The 22001-nt window shown below is 45.0% G+C and overlaps 1 protein-coding gene across 1 annotated transcript in view; it reads right to left on the bottom strand.

The window, feature by feature from the left end:
• gfra1a (gdnf family receptor alpha 1a) overlaps positions 1 to 22001 on the bottom strand; it is an 83649-nt gene that overhangs the window by 11560 nt on the left and 50088 nt on the right. Inside the window, exons 4-8 of the mRNA XM_069144145.1 lie at positions 12032 to 12210; positions 10569 to 10741; positions 8567 to 8676; positions 7028 to 7162; positions 243 to 427 (exon numbers count right to left, since the gene is read on the bottom strand). Coding sequence (XP_069000246.1) covers positions 243 to 427; positions 7028 to 7162; positions 8567 to 8676; positions 10569 to 10741; positions 12032 to 12210 — 782 coding nt within the window. The remainder of the gene's footprint in view (positions 1 to 242; positions 428 to 7027; positions 7163 to 8566; positions 8677 to 10568; positions 10742 to 12031; positions 12211 to 22001) is intronic.

A 22001-nucleotide genomic window follows, 5' to 3' on the forward strand; every position in this document is an offset into this window, starting at 1 on the left:
TATGAATTAGTAATCACTTCCTGTGATAATAATCGTGCTGCACAACAACGACTCTTTGGTAATAAAGTGAGTTTTGTTTAAAAAGACGTACTTTATGCCGTCAATACTTTCAGCACAGCTTCTGCTGACCACAGTTTTTAGCGAAAAAATTAACCACAGAAATAAGACAAACAGTGTGTGTGTGTGTGTGTGTGTGTGTGTGTGTGTGTGTGTGTGTGTGTGTGTGTGTGTGTGTGTCTCACCTGTAAGCTGCCACAGAAGTGGTAAATGCCCGGGTCTGTGTTGATGTGGTTGTCGATGGTGTTGGGGTTGTTGCGTTCACGGTTCCTCTGGTAGGGGGTGGTGGTGGAGGTGGTGGTCTGGACGGGGGACATCGGCTGCCACACGCCGACGTCCGTCCCGTTCCCAAAGGCCTGGATGGCGTTACCTGCAGAGGTCAGAGGTCAGGGACCAAACTTTAAATCTATCCAGAAGCACAAATCTTGCTTGTTTTTTTTACTCAGGTTTACAGAACGATGCTTTTTCTGAACTAATACGATCTCTCGTTGTTGGTAAAGTTTGGGTTTATACGACAGAAGCGGGGTCATTTTAGCACCGAGCTGGGTTCCCCTCGTGTAAATAAAACTGTATATCGCACAAGTCCAAAACCACAATTAAAGCAGCGGTAGAAGGTACTTAGGTTTTTTTGTTATCGCTTCCCTCCATTATAAATTCACCGCACCGTCAAAAACCTGAGTGCTGATGTGGCTATTTACCATTAGAGTCCATTAGCGGCCCTATTAATAGCTTTTTCTATGGCTTTGATGTAAAACACACACACACACACACACACACACACACATCAGAGGAAAGCTGAGCTTCACAGAGCTGCTGTTTGAACGTAATCATATTCTCTCCTCCTATAGTGAATTATGACCCTGATACTTGTGGTGAAGGAAAACAGAGCTCATCTGCATAACGACTCTTTAACCCCACTGAAATAGTCATACATACATGTGCAGAAACACACAGGTTATGTCTGTATGACGTAGCCACATCTTTGACAAATTTAAATATTAAAAACAGTCAAATTAACACGACTAACAGTGTCGATGATTCATTTAATCTGGGTTTAAAAATGATTGCATACATTAATGAGATGCTTTGTGACATTTGTAAATAATAATGTGCAAATACAAAGCTGTAATTTTGATTGTGTTCTGTTAAAATATGAAATATTTACATGCAGTTTATTCCCTTTATTCAAGCAGTAACCCATCAATCTTTTTCTTTGAGTATTATTGGCTCAATCTGATTTGATTGATTGGTCCTCTGATTATGATGTCGACAACAGTCAGATTTGTTCTGAAATCTGTCAAGAGACACTCGATCAGAAGATATTCATCACTAAAGGAATCACTGCAGCTGAGTTTTTTGCGGTTTCCACGTCTGTGGAAACAACCGAAACCATGACAACGCAGGAAGAAGAGCTGGTAAAATAAAGAGCGGAGGACCGAGCACAGGACCCTGAGGGACGCCACGGCGATTACAAGTTTTGGTTATATGGATGTCTGTCAGTGAGGTTGGATGTTCACCGGACGCACCGGGTTCTGGTACGAGGAGTTTTATTGTTAACAGTAAAGTTGAAAGTGTCTTTCCATGTGAATGGATTTGCTGACTCGACACCAAACAAATCTTTAAGTCCGAAAGTTGCATCGCAGGGCCGGAGGAGGTCATGCAGACGTGCCGGTCGGATGATTGATGGCAGGTATTTCTCCCGTGAGTGAACCCTCATGGTCTGTGTGTGCTCGGCCTCTCAGCAAGTTAATAATTAAATTCCTGTTGCAACTTTGACAGACAGCCGTTAGAAAAATGCGGATTTCTCGAAGAAATAAATCAACTTTACCTCATTTTGCATTTTTTTAAATTTTTTTTTTACATCTGCGATATTAGTGTAGCAGTACAGGAGAATATTGAACTGGACCGAGTCCAGAACTACTGAACAAAAACACGGTCTCATCCTGCTCTCTTCCTTCTGATTAAACTCTTCCAGACCCGGAAAAGAACCTTTGAGTTGGTTGCACTCTGCAAATTTAATAAATCTGACTATTAATCTTGGAATAAGTAAAGTCAGGAGACTCCCTCGCTTTCTCCTGCTCTCCATCTCCCTCACAGACAAACATAATTTCATAAGTGCTTTCATTTATGTGGAGTCTATGAAGCTGTAAAGGTCATTACTGCCGTTTGTGTGTCGGTTTATTAGAGTTGACAATCACTGAAAAGAAAAGAGAAAGAAAAAAGGGATGATTGTATTTAATTCACCACAAGTTCGGGACGTTAATTTCTGTATTTTTGTTTTAATGTTTTGTTTGATATTTTCCAAGTGCTGAGAAGAAAAAAAAAAAAAAAAAGCTTTTCAAAAGTGCTGGCACTCACATCTGAGATGCAACATTCAGCACAAAATAAGTCACCTCTGTCGATATCCTGCAGCCCTGACGGCTGCGACTTCGCTCATAAGTGAGCGTGTGCATGTTTAATTTTCGCTTATGTGCGTCGCTGCTGGCTTTGTGTCGAGGCGGCAGAAGGCTGACGAGCGCATTGCGAGCGTTGATGGGCTCTTTTTCTTCCGTCTCCTAATTACGCAACGCTAACAAACGGCGAGTTTGCGTGTCAGATTCAGGATGTCAGACGTGCGTGTGTGTTCAGTTTGTGTGTTTCTGTTATTCCAAATGAAATGAGTCGCCTCCGGCAGGTGGAAGTCGTTCGGTGTTCGGTTCACTACAATAACCAGAAGTTTGTTTGGAGATCGAAATCAATTTTAAAATTACAAAACAAATTACAAATAATTATAGAGCGAGTGTATTTTTTATTTTTTTTTAGAGTCATTTACTCACCAGATAATAAATGACCTTCGTCCGGTTACCTGAAGTGGAAACTAAAATGTGCTTTCTGCTCACATTTAACAGTTACGAGGCATTTTATTTATTTATTTATCGCAAGTTTTTATGGCTTCACCTCACTCCATGCAGATTAAACTTCGAGGAGTGAAAGTATTACTTTAAGGGCACAGCACTAATCCTTCAGGACATTTGCATAATAAACCCAGAGACTCTGCTGCTGTTTACTCAGGATGCATTAAAAAAACACAAAAACAACAATGCAGCGCTCCTGTTGACTGAACAAACACGCTGATCTACAAGATACACTGAGAGTACTGGGGTTATATCACCAAACAAACACACACATTTGTACACGAGGTCCTTTACGAATGCTAATGTTAAAAGTGTTGTTTTTTAAGAATTAAATCCCATGTATTTGTACATTAGGGGGCGCTAGTGAGTCAGTGTCGCGTCCAGGCAGTCTGACTTCAGTTTGGTGTTTCACTGGAATTTGCGACCAATCAGATTCTGACCGGCAGGTTTGGTGAGGCTGGTCGGACTCACCGTACCATCTTGTGGTACAAAATGGTATTACGAGACAGGCGCTAGCTGGTTAGCACGCTAACTTCAGCAGCTGTCTACTGCGACACAACACTCAAACGTCTCAAAGTTATAATAACAGCATCTTGACCAACAATATAACAAATAGCGAAATAAAATTCATGTTAATTGAAATATTTGAGGTTGTTTGTGGCTCAAAAAGTGGCAAATAGTCAAACTTCCAAAAATAACTCCTCAGTTTCAAGGTCAGAAGTCACATTTCTAAAGAACAAAGCTCCAAACATTCATTTCACCTTCATGACACGATATCATCTTCCCGCCGAGGCACGTGTTGGTGTTAGCGGATGTCTACATTACCGCTTTATCTCACTTTACATGTTCCAGGTTTGTTGTAACACTAGGATTATGTTAGACGGCGTGACCTTTGCATACTGAGAGAAACGGGGAGGCATCGCGCCGGAGGAGCTTTGAATACATTTTACAGCTCCGGTGTCTTCTTCAGGAATATTAAAGCGGCGGATCCGAACCTCACGGAATAACTCGGATAAGTCGGAAGATGAATTCCACATTATTCCAAAAACAAATGTTTTTAAGGGGATAACAACTTGCAAACTACTGAATTAAGAGCAGATCAATTCAACTATGTCCATCTGTCGTGTGAGTTCAGACAAATCCAGCGACCAGCTCAGTAAATTCTTTGTCCGACAAAGAATCAAAAATGAACTCCAGCCTCAGAACAGAAAGTCCTCTGTTTTTTTTCTTTCTTTTCATATTAGCCTCTTTCTGTCTGTTCTCTTTCTTTTATTTCTTTTTCTCTGAGTTTCTCGCTAGTCATGACCCTGTAGCCGGGCGTGTGTCAGGCTCTTCAGAGTTGTCAGTTCCAGTTACTGCTGAGCAAGCTTAATGAGAGGAGAAAGAGGGAGGGCATGAATGGAGGAGGAGGAAGAGGAGGAGGAGGAAGAGGAGGAGGAGGAGGAGGAGGGAGAAATGGAGACAAAAGAGGAGATGGGACGACGATGCAGAAAAAGAAGTGAGATGGAGCACGAGAAGGGAGGAGAGCGAGCGAGAGGAAGGAGTTGTAATGGGAGAAATAAGGGAGCGGCGGAGGAACGAGGAGAAGAAGTGAGGCTGATAATGAAAAGATTCCTCCCGTCTGCTCGTCACTCGACTCCCAACAGAGCGAATGAACGCAAATAACGGATGTAAAGACGGAGCTTCATTTAACTCACATTAAGCCTCATGTCCATCTCACACTGATAATGAAACACACAAAATCACGCCGCTATATACAGAAATGTGCATTAAGTGTCTCTCACACACACACACACACACACACACACACACACACACACACACACACACACACACACACACACACTGACTCCAGCAGCCCTTATTATCTACACTAGACCGACCTCGTTAACCCCGACTGGTTAAAAAGACAACAGAGCAGAGAAAACATGACAAGGAGGGAGGAGGAGGAGGAGGAGGAGGAGGAAGAGGAGGAGGAGGAGGAGCTGGAAGGGGAGAGGGTGGAGAGGGTGGAGAGGGAAGTGGGGGGGGTTAATAGAAGAGAAGACAAATGAGAGTGAAAGTGAGGCGAGTTGGTGAAAATGAGGCTGCGTCTTGTCGGCGTTTTCTCATCTGCTAACTGTCACTCTGACGGAGGAAAATCCAAACCGCCCACTTGTCTGTTCTTCATGGTGACGGCAGCTTGCTATCCTCAGCTCACGCCGTCCGGACACGCCGACCACTTAGCCGCTCGACACAGGTGTCTCGCGGTCAATTGCTTCGTCAATCAAATGCCTAATTGATTCATTACCACGGCAACGGCGCAGCTCGAAGGCTGAGGATTCGAAAGACGACTTTAAAGCGACTGGAACCCGTAATTTTACAATAATAATGTATGATATTGTAATTTGAAAGATTTCGCAGCTTCGCTCGACTTTCACGAAGCTTTATAGCAAAGTTTCCATTCATTTACTGTTTTTGGTTCACTTTGGTAGCCGCTCTTATTTTGGCAGCAGCCGGGAAATGATATCAACAAAAGGAGCTCTAAGAGCCCATTGGACACTTCCTGATCAGCTGATTAGCTGGAGAGCCAAATATTTCCAACTGGTGACAGTGGAGACCAAAAATAGAGCAAAAAAAACCCCAAAGAGAAGACTGGTTTATATTCACCTTGTGACCTGAAAGTCAAAGATGATGTTGATCTGAACGTGGAAATAAGTTTGTTTTATCTTAACGATGATACGTCAACGCTGCGTTCACATTTTTTCTGCTCGCGAGTGGCCAAAAAATAAAAATCCGTTGTAGAGTTTAAAGTCGGATGATGTGAGATGTTTTCAGACAAAAACATCATCTAGTCTGAGTCAGTTTGTAGAAAACATTTAGTATTTCTCCGTTTAATTTCCTCGTACATGCCGGTAAAGTGAAGTATGAAACCCACGTCATCGTATTCCTACGACTCCTGAACCCGACACGACCCGAGAGGACTCACCGCTCGGAAAAAACACTTTGTTAAAGTGCTGTTCAAGAGCTTCTTTTTTTCCTTTTCTTTTTTCAACACGTTACTCAGATAAAAATCACAAGCTTCACTTTGGCCTTTGATCGAGTTATTAATGGTCTTTACATCAATTAAGAAAAAGCTCATTCCCACCGACACCCCCCCCAAAAAAAAGTGTCAGTCGAGGGTGGATTAAAGTAAAACATGTCAAGAGAGTGAAAGATGAATATTCAACTGGACATTTGTTCTGGGGTGTTTTACAAACCTTTACCTCCACTCATGTCTGCATCTCCTCTCCAAACTGCCTTTTATGCTCAGATAAAGCAGATGAGAGATGTTTGAACCCATCATCTGCCCCCCCCCCCCCCCCCCCCGCCCCCACATGGGAATCAATGCACGATCACATTACATTTAAAAACGGTGTTGTGGAGGACGGCGACGGCCGACTGACACCGAGTGGACGATCACAACCGGACGGCTTATCGCCCCGTGAGTCCTGCAACGCATCGAGCTCGGCTAGAAATAGGTGTGTTTATATGTGGAACAAGAGTCAGAGAGAGGCTGTGTGTGTGTGTGTGTGTGTGTGTGTGTGTGTGTGTGTGTGTGTGTGTGTGTGTGTGTGTGTGTGTGTTTGAGGATGGGTTTTGTTAATTAAAGTTATTCTGTAAGAGGATGAAGAAGCCACTTTCTGTCAAAAGATCTGGAGCGGTAGTTTCTGCTGCAGCGCACAGGACCTCACACACACACACACACACACACACACACACACACACACACACACACACACACACACACACACACACACACACACACACACACACACACAGTGCTGCAATGGGACTGCTTTCTCTACAATGCAGCGGGATAACAATGCAAAGCATGGCAATGGGATATATTTGGGAAGAGAAGGAGAGACAGGAGAAGAAAAGGAAGATGATAAAAGTGCAGAAGAGGAAGAAAAAAAAAAGAAAAGAAAAGAGCAGCAGAAGCAGAGTGGATGGAAATAGACGGTAACGGTGCAGAACTCAGAGGAGCAGATAAAGACTAAGAAAATGTGGAAAAAACCCACAGAATATATAAGCTGTGTGGAGGGAGAACTTACGGAGGCAGGTGTTCTCTGTGAAGAACTCGGTGAACCTGTCGCACTCGTCCTTGTTGTTGCCGCTGTTGCTGCAGTCGCAGTACGGCGACACGCTGATCTTGGGCGAGCGCAGGTAGTTGGGCGTCATCACGGTACCTGCGACAAGTCGGGACACAACCGGACATCGGTGCGCTCGTCTGATTCACGTGAACCACAAAACTCATTCACTTTATTTCAAACCCTTTTTACGAGTCAGTTTTTCATCCCGTGTCGACTGATTTGATATGAAATGAAATCACGCTTGTGTTTATTTCTCTTTCTCTGGTTTCCGTGTGCAGGACTAACGCAGAGCGGTGGACTTTCTGCAGCGTGCCGAGAAGCCGGAGTGAAGAATGGGCTTCCTCTCTGTGAGGGAAAGTAAATAGCTTCAGTCAGTGATTTCTCACTCCCCCAATGGATCGCTCCCTCACGCTGGCCGCACTCCAACTCACGGGCTTTTTGTTTTGCAGTAGGAAGAATGAATCGGCTCTATATATGTGGACAGAGTAGTGTGTGTGTGTGTGAGGGTTGGTTTAGGTGACTTGCGAGGACGCGGCTCTTTGACAGCTCTACTGTGGCGGTGAGCGTATAAAGGAGCGGAGAGAGACCGTCTGGTTGGGGAACATTAGGACTGAGACTGGAGAAATAAAGCTCGGTTGTTTGTCCTTAATTTCCATCAAGTTCAACTGTGACTTCGCTAAAAATGAGTCCAACCGTAGAAACATGAGATCAAACAGGTGAGACGTTCCAGTGTTCGTAGCTTCAGGTCTGTAAAATGGTTCCGATCCAGAAGTGTCTTCAGCTGCAATACCAGCGAGTGCCACTAGAGGTCGGCTCCAAAAAGCCTCCGGCTCCATAGACTCCCATTCAACTTCTCTCATCAAATCCAAAGTGAATAAAATGTGTCCATCAGTTATCTCGGTGTTGTTAGCTAAAGTCACTCCTTCTTATTAGTTTTCTGGAGGTCCATCTGAAAATAATCCCTCATTCATTAGAAAAGAAGATTCAAGAAGACCTGTTTTTGGGGCGTGTCTGTTTGATTGACAGGCCTGTGGTGCAGTCAGGTTACAGCTATCGGTGGGCGGGACGTAGTATCGTCAGGTTTCCAATCAGATCAATCAGATCAACCGCTGGCTCCTCCCCCAGCTTGTCCAAATATGGTCACTTCCTGCTCCAAACTGCTCCGAACTAGCAAGATGGTGACGGACAGAATCTGAACTGGAGGCTTCATAATGTTCACAAACCAACGATGACATCACTGATGGATGATGACATCACTGATGGATGATGGTTGTTTAGCAACAACTGATATCAAGCAATCGAAACAAAAGTAAAATCCAAGTAGAAAAAAAGCTTAATTCATCTTTAAAAATGTCTTTCTAAGTTATATTTGAAGACTTGATCGAAAAAATTTCATTAGCAACAACCCACGGAGACCTGGAGCGCAATCCCGAAGACGAACGCCCCCCCCCTCCCCACCTCCTCCGGGGTGATTACTATGAAGTGTTTGTGTGAACTCACCGATCAGACCCGAGTACGAGAGGAGGCAGTCGGCGTAGTTCTCCTTCAGACAGCCTGACAGCGAACGAGGCTCCGGCTGGCAGTTAACAAAGAAGTCAGCGAGTCGTGATCTGAAACACAGATAAAAAAAAAACCAACGTTTCAAAGCCACTCATGATTCGACCTCTAATATGTATTTCAGATGGCCGATGTGTCCTGTAAACGAGCGTCCCGCTGGAAGTCGTTTTTTCCTGAATTCAATTAGCCGTATTAAGATGACCCTCTTACGGCTCGTCTACATCCTGGAGGGAACGAGGCCGAAGGCAATTCTCCACCCGAGTCTGTTCTGTTTTCATTTCACTGCCTGAACAAACGTTTGTTTACTCTATTCACCACAGGGAGCAGCGACTTGTGAAATGGAAATTGGGGTTTTGGATTCCAGAAGAATTCACCATCTGAAGTGAGATTAAGTGTGATATACTGCCTCAAAAAAACCTTTCATGTCACCTTTTGGACTCAAACATCTCAGAGGGAAAGCCACCGTATTCCCAGCGGTAAACGCTCTGCTCTTATGTAGCCACCTTTTTACCTTCGCGGTCGACTTTGCTTTCCAATTTTTCTGCCTCCCATTCAGTCACACTTCGCTGGAGGCGGCGCTGCCGTGAAGGTGCTCGCCTGCCGATCGGTGGGCAACTCGGGGTTCAGTGTGTTTCCCAAGGACACCCTGGGATGTGGAGAGGAACCGAGGTCCAGTTCTACCATCTGAGCCGCAGTTACCCGATCTGGATCTTATTTCTGAAGGTTTACTGATCAGTCATCGTTGGTACTGAGTGAATGTTTATTTTTCCCAAATTTGAACAAATCCCCTCAAGCCGTTCTTTACATGCTACGTTTACAAGAACAAGACGGGAACATGAGGTCACAGGGACTTTGACCTTTGACCACCATACTCTCATCAGTTCATCTTTGAGGCCAGGTGAACAGTTGCTCTACATTTGAAGAAATTCCATCTGAGGCGTTCCTGAGATATCATGTTCGTGTGAATGTGTTGAATTGGGGGTCACAGTGACATTGACCTTTGACCCCCAAAATTGAATCAGATCATCCTCGGTATCAAGTGAATGGTTTTGCCAATTTTGACCAACTTCCCTGAAGACGTTCTTGAAATATCGCGCGTTCACGAGAACGGGACGGACAACCCGAAAAAACAGAATCTTAAAATCTGAACCCGAGAATCTCATCGATCTTGCGTCGTTTAAATTTATCCTCTTTATGTGAAACTGAAAACAAAACAAACAAACAAAACAAACTCCACAAACACAGGTGTTGAAATTTCGATTCAGCAAGTCCAAAACAGATTTCTGTGTTTATCTGAATGTGAAGCCTGAAAACTAAATTCACATCTCTGATATAATGTTTTTGTTATAATTTACTTCGACACTGTTGGTTTGGTTTTCATCTGATTTTTACTTTTTATTTTTAAAGTTGTGACATCACCGTCTCTTTCCAAGGCAAACCGTACGATTAGCACAAACAGTACGAGGCGCACACACACACACACACACACACACACACACACACACACACACACACACACACACACACACACACACACACACACCAAGTATTCAGCTGCTAATTTGACTGTTTAATGCAGGATGCTGCCACATAATGGACGACCCCGTGTGCAGACGTCGACCCCGGGCCCCCCCTCCCCCCCGACACCATATCAAATCATAAGGACTATAATTACCAGTTTCCCATCTGTACATCTCACACCACTGAGAGTCCTGTTAGCCGTATAAATAGAACATTTTTAACTCTCACATCCTCTGCAGTGAAACATCATGTTATTACAGTCCTGTGCAGCAGGTTAGTAGCTGGGGGAAGAAATATAGTTCATGTTTACGTCTTTTAAATCTGTGTGGAGCGTTAACTGATCGAAGACGGCTCCCGTAATGAGCGAGAAACAAGAAGAAGAACTGATTTTCAGAAAATGAAAGCCGACGGATACGTGTCCGACCTGCAGATGTAGTTGGTCTTGCAGGACGCCTGCAGCTCCAGACAGTTGGGTTTCTGCTTCTCTTCGTAGGAGCAGACGGGGACGATGGTCTGACGCCGGCGTTCGGAGCACGCCGTCTGGTCGCTGATCGGGCACGAGCAGAACAACATGCCGTAGCTGTGCTTCGGAGGAACCTGCGGAGGACGAGACGACAGCGCCACGATGAAGAGGGGAAGAAGACAGCTCGTCTTTTGTGGTTTCAGAGACGTTTCTTAGAAAAAAAATGTGTTGATCAATTTCCTGCATTTCTGCATTTTACCACTGTATTTTATTTCTTAAACTACTCTGCAACTTTTATGCTATTTTTAGCTTGTTTAATGATTTAATGACTGTTTTTAATGTTTCAATCAATGTTCTTAATTGTTTTCTTTTGCCTCATGTTTTGATGTTTTTAATGGTTTTATATGAAACACTTTGAATTGCCTTGTTGTTGAAATGTGCTCTACAAATAAACTTGCCTTGCCTAGAAATCCTCTCTGTTGCTAGGGTGGTTGCTAAGGGTCGGACTACGTCCTGCAGTAGTAAACATTGCGTACGTATAAGAGGCTGCTGAGGCGGCTGATTGTTTTCCAGTTGTTTGTCATGGAAATGAAGAAACAAAACAGTTTTACATTTTGAGAGCGAATTAAAAACCATTTACTGCAAATTTGAAGAAACCAATAAGGAGAATTTGATGTCAATGTTTTCATTCTGCTGCCTACTTGACATTGCTTCAATACAATAAGGCTTCAATAAACTGTGATGCTAATATGTCGGACGGCAGTGCAGATGGATGCAGAGCTGTGACAGTCGGGCTACAACAGAAGAATGTAATCACAGTTTTATCTCCGACACAAAGAAAAACTCGAAGCTTCGGGCTGAAAAAAACAACGAAAGAAAAACACCACGACACATCACACAAAGATGAACAATGTCATACATTCTTTGTAGTTTTATATTTATTCATATTGCAGCTCAGTCGAGGCAGTGCCAGCAAAGTTATTCCAAAAGGGGACATCACAGGAGCTCGGGTGTAATTACAACGCTTGACGTCGGGCGTTTTTTTTTTTTTTTTACAATATGGAACAAAGAGCGAAAACATCTTTTGTGTTTGATGACTGAATCAATGTCAGAGCTCGGCACTGGGAAAAAGAACCACCCCCCTCCCCCCCCCCAAAAAAAAGGCCCGCATGATTATTTATTGTGATTTTTGACAACTTATCCACTTCAAAATCGCTGCTCCTTTTGAAGCAGGTCCTTTGTGCTGGACATTCGGCTTTTATCAGATATCAGTCGTTTGGAAAACCTCCTGTGTGTGTGTGTGTGTGTGTGTGTGTGTGTGTGTGTGTGTGTGTGTGTGTGTGTGTGTGTGTGTGTGTGTGTGTGTGCTTTTCTATATATTTTTTTCTCTTTCTGTGATAAGGTCGTGTCGGCGGGTGCCTCGCCTTGTCGAAGAACTGCCGCAGGGCCTTGTGGCACTTCCTCCTGTTGCAGACCTCGGCGGTGGAGACCCGGCTGGTGCACGGGCTGATGTAGGCCGAGCGGTACTTCTTGCACGTGTCGTTCAGGTTGCAGGCCTTGGCGGCGTTGAGGCAGTTGTTCTCTCGGGCCACCGCGGGTTCACCTGGAGACGAGGAGACGAGGAGACGAGGAGACAAGGGGAGGAAAAAAAAAAATAGAGAAGAAAGGGTTACAATTTCATCGAGATGTTCTTGGTGGTTTCTTTTCCTCAAACGAAAGACGAAAGCAGGCAAAGAGATAACCGGATTAAATAAAGATATCATGCAAGATTTCATAAGAACTTTCTGCATCAAAAACAACCGTTAAAGTGCAATAGTTCATTAGAGAGTTGTGAGATGACATCTTAACTTAATGTGCTAAAATAAAAATAAAAAATCACGGATCCAAACCAAAAACCAAACACCTGTGAGACGTAGCTTTCGATGGTGTCAGATCCGTCTCATAATTCATAAACGCGTATTTCCAATGGTCACAAATATTTATTGTTTCAAATATATGTAATTATAAATGAAAGTTGATCAAATTCACATATAAACGCAGTGAAGTTCAAAAAATAAAAGCGCATCCATATGAGCAGATGCCGTTCAGTTTTAATGATGCTCTGATTTTCTTCACGCAGTCTACTTGTACTTTCAAAGTTAATAATGCAGACAAACTATTTCCAAAGCGACTTGTTTATTTCATGTCTTTATGTAAGAATTACATGTCAAAATCACATCTTTTTTTTTACACTAAAAACATTTGATCTGAGAGGCTCAAACACAAACAACACACCTACAGATCCCATCATCACTCAACAAAGGCTGCAGCGTTTCCACAACACGGTACCGAAATAAAGAGAGGCGGTGGCGTAATGATGCTCTCTCAAATTTAGTAAATAACCCGGCAACGCAGTTATCTTTCAGTGTGTGTGTGTGTGTGTGTGTGTGTGTGTGTGTGTGTGTGTGTGTGTGTGTCAACGCCAGATCTCGTCTCACTTCCTGCTTCGCCTGAATCAAACAGCTTCTCCTCATCCACATGGCATGTATGTATGTATGTATGTATGTATGTATGTATGTATGTATGTATGTATGTTTGTATGTATGTATGTATGTATGTATGTATGTATGTATGTATGTATGTATGTATGTATGTATGTATGTATGTATGTATGTATGCATGTATGTATGTATGTATGTGTGTACACTGTACATGTCTGTGAAGAGCTCCTATAGTGATCAGTCTCCCGAGCGCTGCCTTGCTCATCAGTCAGCCGGCACTAATTGCCTGTATTCTCCTCCATCCACCATTAATTCATATTTTTATACACTTCTTCCCCTTTTTAGTGAAAACGGAGCAAAAAAACAAAACCAAAAAAAGTTTTTTTTTTCTTTCTTTCTTCTCTCTCTCTCTCTAACGAGCTTCAATTAAAATGGGTGAAGCCCGTCGTGACAAACATACAGAAGTGTGTAAGTGTGTGTGTGTGTGTGTGTGTGTGTGTGTGTGTGTGTGTGTTAGCGAGTCCACGAACCGATCGGCAAAGCAAACTGTGTTAATAAGATGCAACACATCAAGGCGTGGGAGGAGAGAGGAGAGGGGGAGGGAGATTAAAAGGGACACAAATACATGCGAGGGGGGGAGGGGGGGTGAACTGACAATGTATTAATTGCTAACCGGGCGGATGCTGTTTGAGGAGAAAAAAAAAAAATGATGCCGACTCACTCGTTTGGCTGAATTTGTCCTGTTACTTTCGTTTATTTTATTTTTTTTAACTTTGTCCTCAATTTTGGCCATCTTCCCTTCACTTGCCCCGCCCCCTTTCTCTCTCTCTCCTCCCTGGTGGCCCCGCCTCCTTTTGGGCCACACCCTCCCCCTGGTTTGGCACTACGAACACCTCTGGAAGACGAACTCAAAAGAAAAAGGGGGTGCCAAATTCAATCTTATGCAACGACGCACACACAAATAAATAAAAGTAAAATGCTCATTATATTGCAGGAAGTTGCACATGTTTTATTGGAGATTCAGCTGTGGAACAAACTACCTGTAGATATCAGGGAAGCTAGCTCAATAAATACTGTTAAAACAACATATAAAACTTTTAAAACGCCTCATTTCATTTCCATATTTTGTTAAATGTTCCTTTTACATTAGTTTTCATGTCCATGTATGAAAGGTGCTATCCAAATCTAGTTTATCGTTATTTATGTTTATTTTTTTTTGCGTGTTCTGGTCGCTACGGCAACCGCATGATGCATAACGAGTGGATTAGTTACGTTTCAAGAGTTTTCAAAAGCATTTCGAATCACAAACGTCTGACCAGTAAAGGCTTTAAATAAACGTTTTTTTTTATCCATAATCTGAGCGCCTGAATTTCATTTTTTGTGACCATTGAGCGTCAAAACAAACCCGACGGATTCCCGGATCCACATACTGACCTTTTCGCCTCTGTATCACATTTATATATCAGATTTGCTTCGATAACTTCAGCCAATACGACACGCAGCAACAACAAAGCTTTACAGTATGTGATGCTCCGTCATCCTCCCTGACCGGAGGAACTCGCTGCTCGGCCATCCGTCTTCATGATTTCTAAACTGTAGAAATGTGACAGCATCAAATCTCTTCCAAACTATTCCCTCAACCGCTTTTCATCTGAAGAGAAAAATCAGGCCGTGCACTTGTGAAATCACGTTTTAGTTTCAAGCCTGGAAAACCCGTGTTTCATTTTTCTTGACGGGATTTTTTTTTTTAGCTTTCAAGTTGCGGTGAAATATGTCATCATCTAAAGATGAACGATGATGGATTTCAGAGGTTTCATTCATCTATTTACATGTAAGAGTTTTTCTTCAGAAGTTTTGCTTCTTATTCTTTTTTTTACTTTTCATGCAGTTTAGAGGGAGGAGAGTTCGCTTCTGTAGCTACCATTTCCAGAGCTCCCCTAAACGCCTCACATGCATGATACGGCCAATTTCCCAACGCTCCCTGAACGCCTCCTCGTGCAGGTCATCGATAGGCGCCAACTAGCCGGCCGTGCAGGAGAAGCCACCGGTCAGGGTCGGACAATATGGAGCCAAAAATTAGCAAAGTTTTGTATAAGCGTAGCAAAAAGTTTTTGGTTTTTTTTTGTGACACAATAAAGATTAAAAAGTAATTTGGTCTGTGACATCAAAATATGAAAGTTCAGCACTGAATCTTTCCAGCATTAAATCATTTCCTGTACATGTATGTGTGTGTGTGTTGCATTGGCGCGCACACACACACACACACACACACACACACACACACACACACACACACACACACACACAAACATGCCTACAGTATATCCCCCCCCCCCAGTGTCGTTGGTACACACACACACACATCTGCTGAACTCCCCCTGCACTCCTGGCAGATGGCATTGTCTTTCAAAAAACCCGCAGAAACACACACACATTTGTTCACACACGCAGACTGTGCGCTCTGACAGGGCCCACACAGGGTTAGGAGGGCCGGGGCCATCTGGAGGCACCCCCCCCCCCCCGGCCCCCCTTCGGCGGGCTCATGTTTCCGATCCAGCCTCAAAATTGATTATCATGTCGCCTGTTTCCTCCAGTCCCGCTGCCACTCCTCCCTCCCCCCCCCCCCCCCCACCTAATTTCAATTACCACAGGGTCGAATCCTGACCTCGGCCCCCCTCCACCACTCCTCAGGTCCCTCTCTTCTTTGTCTTCCCTCCTTTCTCTTCTCTGCTGTCTGTGCTCCTCTTTCACTTTCTTTCCTTCTCCATCACCATCAATCCGTTCTCCAAACTTCCCGTCTCATTTATTTCTGCAGCATCCTGTCTGTGGAGGCCCGACGAGGGTCGATCAATAAAGGTCCGAGACTGCTGCTGGTGCCCGTGGACGGAGCAGCAGGAAGGTGCAACCCTGACGAGGAACTGGTGCAAATTTCGGCGCTCGATCATCATCGGTTCCCGAGTTACACAAGTTTTTTTGCGAACAGCGGACCGAGTTTGCGTCGGCGACGATTTACGCACCCGAAGCCTGAAAGTGAAATCCGGGGGGAGGGGGAGGGGGGTTAAGTGGGGGGGGGGTGGTGGTACTAGGAGCACTTGACAGGTGTGTTTGTTTCCGCTGCTGCAGAGCTGCGAGCGGAGTGGAAACAGTGTGAGACTGCCTATAATTCAACCAGCTCTTTGTTTGCTAAGTAGAATAAATGCAGGGATTTGTCCTGGTGGCGTGGCTGCAGGGGGATTACAGAACAAACATGCCGTGGGGGGGGGGGGGGCACCCAGACAGTGAAAGCTTGAAGACACACGAATGGGTATAAATGAACATTTTAGCATTCTGCCAGGCTCGACTCTCAAACTGAACAAACACAGAAGATACGTTGAGCACAACCTAAAACAAATACACGTTTATTAGAAAATGTTTTGAGCTTATTAGAATCATTGAGGTCGGCGATCAAACGCAAGTTCTGTTTGCAATTGTCTGAATTAACATTTTTATATAATTGTCAAATAAATATATTCAAACTGTTGGGACTTGTGATTGGCTTGTGAGTGACCATATTTGGATGAGCTGGGGGAGGAGCCAGCGGTGGATCTGACCGATGTGATCGGAAACCTGACGATACTACGTCCCGCCCACCGATAGCTGTAACCTGACTGCACCACAGGCCTGTCAATCAAACAGACACGCCCCCAAAAACAGGTCTTCTTGAATCTTCTTTTCTAATGAATGAGGGATTATTTTCAGATGGACCTCCAGAAAACTAATAAGAAGGAGTGACTTTAGCTAACAACACCGAGATAACTGATGGACACATTTTATTCACTTTGGATTTGATGAGAGAAGTTGAATGGGAGTCTATGGAGCCGGAGGCTTTTTGGAGCCGACCTCTAGTGGCACTCACTGGTATTGCAGCTGAAGACACTTCTGGATCGGAACCATTTTTCAGACCTGAAGCTACGAACACTTTTATATAGTCTTTGATTTCTCCACTTAACATTTTCAAGAGCAATTCAGCAGCAAGTGAGACATTTATTCTCCAGGTTGCTTGTTCATGGTATAAATATCTGTCTGTTTAATCTGTATTGTTGCACAACACAAACTAATTCGGAAACCAGAATTCTTTTGACTCATATTTGTATTAAATCCACAGTTCAAAGTGTGTTTTCTGCCTCCGTGTGAACAGTGTTGGCCGTCTACGCACGGTTTAGCGCCGCTATTTGTCTTGATTTGAAAATGCGATGTTCACGTTTAATTTCCCCTCGGAAATTTAGCCGGTAAACTGAGTTAATCTTGTTCCTTGTCTCCGAGCGTGTTGATTATTCATTGTCTAAATTATTTTCCTTTGCACCTCCTACCCACTTTGAGAAATTACGGCGCCGTCAGATTCAATAGAAAAAAATCTAACATAATAAACGAGGCCTGAGGTTCTCTTCTCTGTGAATCCGCTGCCTCTTTCGGTTGATTATCAGTGGTGAGTTACACCGTCGTCCTCTTTAATGGGTCCAACGCTGGAAAATGCAAGACAAGCAAAAAAAAACCAAAAAAAAACGCAGAGAGCCTCAAGGTTTACTCTTCCTTTCTCGGGCCTCTTGCTTATTTGTCTGTGACTTCATCCTTTTCTTTCAGTGCTTTTTTAGATCCTCTCCTGGCATTCCTCACATCCTTTCTCTTTTCTGTGTGCTTAATAACCCCCCCCCCCCCTCCCCCACCTTCCTCCTCCAAACGCTGCCTCACTGCAATAAAGCCACATGGCACTCGCTGCAGCAAATACCATAACTCACAGTTCCTGGTAATTGATCCCTGCAGTGCAACAGTCTCTCTCTCTCTCTCTCTCCCTCTCCCCCCCCCCCCCCCCACCAGCACTTTTCCTTCCCGCCCTTCCATCTATATCTCTTCCTCCTCCATCACATCTCGTCATCTCTCCCCAATTTTCTCCGATTCCCTTGAATTGATTGAGCGTTATTGGCACGCGGTCCAATAAAAACCTGCCAAAGACAATTATTTCCTGCGTCTGCCGTTAAGGCTGCTTTCTTGTTTCCAGTCTTATACTTCTTCCCTTCTGCCAACAAATCTCTTCACCTCGTTTCAGTCCATCCTGCCGCGGTGACATTACGAGCCGGGTCTCGACGGGGGTGGGGGGAGGGGTGGGGAAGGGGCGGCGCTCACCTGAATTCAGAACAGGTGTTTTCGGCACTTCATCGGCGCCTCCAATTTCATACATGAAACTTATTTTTTCTTGCCTTAAATTTCACCTTTGCTGCAAATAGCCCCGTCCTCATAACCTGAGATTATTCACGCTGGAACTGATGGAGGAGGAGAAATCACCCCTTCAGCTTTATGTCGGCAGCTCTATCCCATCCCAAAACTTATTTCCCTTTTTTGAAACCCCCCGCGGTCGGCAGTGTAATATCAACAAGCTATTAGCGGTATGGCTCTCAGTCGTCGAGGGGTTGCCTTCGACACCTCGGGAGCTAGACGTACCCTTGCGTGGTTTGAATCCCGGCCGAGTTTCCGACTCTGATTCGGTCCCGGCTTTTCAAACTGAATGCTAAAAAGTGGACGCTAAAACCCCCAAAATGCTGTCTTTTTTTTTTTTTTTTCAACATGTACGCTCAGAAGTTTGATCGAACTACTCGCAGCCATGTTACGGTCCACCTTCGGCATTTCTGAAATTAGCTCTTAAGCAAGGAATCATTCAAGCAGACAAGTTAGTGAGATTAACATAAACTAACCTCCCAGCAGGATAATCCGTGAAGACTTCGCCGAGTGGTGAACTAACCTGCTGGCGAGCGAGTTAGTCGGCCGACAAACAAGAGGTTGTTCGGCCCGGCGCCACGGCAACGGGCGTGATGCTGTGTTCGTATGAGAAGAGTCTGTATGAACGGCGCCCTCTTGTGGCATTTATTTAAAAATCGTCTCTAAGACACGAGAAGTTCATGTTTGGTTGGATGTTAAGCTAAACTATTATAATTTTGCTTGCTAAATGTTTTTTCTTGGTGCCTAAACTTAAGACGTCTTACTTTTCACGCCTAAACGAGGCCGATCGAGACCCTCTCACAGAATAACGAGATTTACGAGACTAAATCAGACGTAGCCTGCTCGCTGGTTCGTTCGTTTGCGTGCTAACGGTGTCGTCTCTGAGGACGGTGAGGAAACAACGCGATGCCCAACTGCCATTAAAGTCTCTCAGAGAAACAGAGCGACACAAGTCACGTCTCGTCAGGAGCTCAGCAGAACCAGAAAGCTAAACGTGGAGCCGAGTGGGAGGAAGAGGGAGCGATTCGCTTCGGCTCTCCGCAGCCGTGAGTCTCCAGCGAGGCCCGTTTCATAACCCGTCTGCCAGCGTGGAGATCAGCCGGTGAGAGCAGGCCCACGGGGCTGCAGCACAACGACACGGCTCTTTAATAATCTCCACAAACACGTTCTGGTACAGTACGGTCCAGTACGGTACAGTACACCCCCCCCCCCCTACACCCTCCAGCTCAAAGTCTGCTACCACCAGTCACCTGAAGCTACAAGCACCACTTTTCTTTATGAATTACCATAAAGTTGCTGCTATCCAACTTACTTGAGGCATACAGATGTTTTTAAAAGGAGATAATCACGGCTGAAGATGTGCAAACAACACGTTAATGAACGTGCCGACACATCGGACTCACGTGTCGTTGCTTCACAAGCAAACCGTGCCGTTAAGCTAAACAGAAAAAAAAATCAAAAAAATCTGCAACCTCCTTTTTTTATCAAGTAATTTAAGTTATGAATACGACTCATAATCAGCCAGTCAGACATTAAAACCAACAAGACATCACATCAGGTTTTGTGCATGCCGGTTCACTCGTCGCCGTCCTGAATGGAGCCGAGCCTTCGTCTGTGACCTGTTCGCCCCCCCGCCGAGCGAAGCAGCTCTGCTGTAAATGATGAGCGCCGTGCTGATTTCCCGGTTAAGTACCGTCGCACGTTTGGTTTCCAGCGTTCGGCGGAAAAAGGGGGTCAAGTGCTGCGAAGAACTGTGAAGAACTTTCAGAGCACACGACTCAGGGCTGAGCGGCGCCGCCTGCTTCCTGTCAGACTCCCTCCCGGGAACGCCGCCATCTGCTCCGTGCCGCCACGTATTTATCCTCCTCTTCTTTTGTTCCCGTTTGTCGACATCGCCGAGCGTGTTTGTAGGTTTTGTTTAATGAGGCGGAAGACGGCGAAATGTTCCGACACGTTGGCCGGACTTTTTTCTGTGAGGTGTCCCCAGATGTTGCAGAAGTTGCTTTTCACAAAAAAAAAAAAAAAAAAAAATATTATTTTGACACTTTAAAAAAGATCAAAATGTGCAACTGATCCTTACGACGAACATCCTGGTACTTTTCTAGTATGTACGAAGGATATTGGAGAGCACCGTTACCAGGGAACATTTTATTCTCAACGTGCCGGATACAAACCGCCATCTGGCTTCTACCAATGCATCATCCCCCCCCCCCCCCCACCCCCCCCCACCCCACCCCTCCGAGCTGCCACCTTCATACCTGAACAACACCTCCTCAGCGGCCATTTCCTTCAGTTTAATATAACCAGCCTTTCTGTCTCCTCCGCCCCCCCGCCCCCACCTCCACCCCCGTCCCCCAAATCGCCCGTCCCCGCTCCCCAGCCTCCCACACATCTCCCGGCCCGTCCTCGACACGCAGTCCCTCTCTGAACATCGAGCAGTCGGCCGAGGAGACTGATGTCGGACATCGAACAACCGGAGAGCCTGTTTGCTCCCGCCGTGAGTGCGAGTCGCGAGCACATGGAGCGTGAATGTATTCAGCAGCTCGCCTCCCGGTCTGTCACGTTGATTTACAGTAGTGGCAGCGATGTGCCAATGAATTTGTTACGCAGCCGGTGTAGTGGAGTGGAGCTGGAGGGACGGTGGGGGGGGTATTGTTGTCTGTAATTAGTCCTGCTGGTGCCCTCTCAGGTGTATACGTGCGAGAGAACGAGCGGCGGTGGAGAAGCAGCCGATAGGAGGGACAGAAACGTGACACCGATAAACAGTTCACCGTTGATAGTCAGCACTTTTGTTGATCTGAGAAAAGAAAAAGAAAAAAAAACGTGGAAGATTTTCTCTTTCATCCTCTCGAGGAGAACAAAAGCACAGCCTCGTTTCCGTCGGCCGTCTTTATGACAGGAGGCGGTGACGGCAGCTGAAAGCAGTCTGACGGGTTCCAGGACTTTTTCAGATCGATACCAAAAGGGCCGGCGGCGCAGGCAGCAGAGGGAGAATCTGTCAGTGCCGGGATCACCTGCAGTCAAGATTTAGACTTTTCTTTTTAATCTTCCAGCCCTGAACTCAACTCTGAACGAGGACCGGGTATCCAGGCAGATATCTGAGACCCAAACAGATGACACACTAGACATAAAATGCACTTAAATGACAGAACAGCTGAGCGCTTACGAGAGACGAGCGCAGGACTTTTCCGTCTGGTCCTTTTTAAATGTCTCAGTCCCCTGAGAGCTCTACGAGGTTTGTGGACGTGTCCGCGGTCCAGAGTACTTTGACAAGCTGCAGGTGGTTGTTGCATCTTTTAATTTTTTAATTTGATCTCCCCTGCTGTCAATCATCTCTCTCAGGAAAGGACACTGATGTATGCAGACACGAGAGTCAAGAACTGAGTCAACACATTCAGCAGCTTCCTGAAAAAGAGGCTTTTTCACACGACATGAACAGAACTCAGCGGAGGTCGAATAAAAGATGAGAACGAAGTCAACATGCATCATTTTATAACACCACGAACTCTGCTTTGCTTCGTGTTATCTTCCTCTTCTTCAAGCTTCTGACTTAACGCCGGTCTGCCTGTGAAGTCGGCGGGTTTTAGGTCAAAGTAGGAGGACTGTGCACGCAATCAAACATTATGATATCAATACAGCAACATGGCAACACAACCTTTTAAAG

The sequence above is a fragment of the Embiotoca jacksoni genome, unplaced genomic scaffold (genome assembly GCF_022577435.1).
Source record: "Embiotoca jacksoni isolate LCO1_2020_lvr unplaced genomic scaffold, fEmbJac1.0.p SCAF_12, whole genome shotgun sequence".
Lineage (NCBI taxonomy): Eukaryota > Metazoa > Chordata > Actinopteri > Embiotocidae > Embiotoca > Embiotoca jacksoni.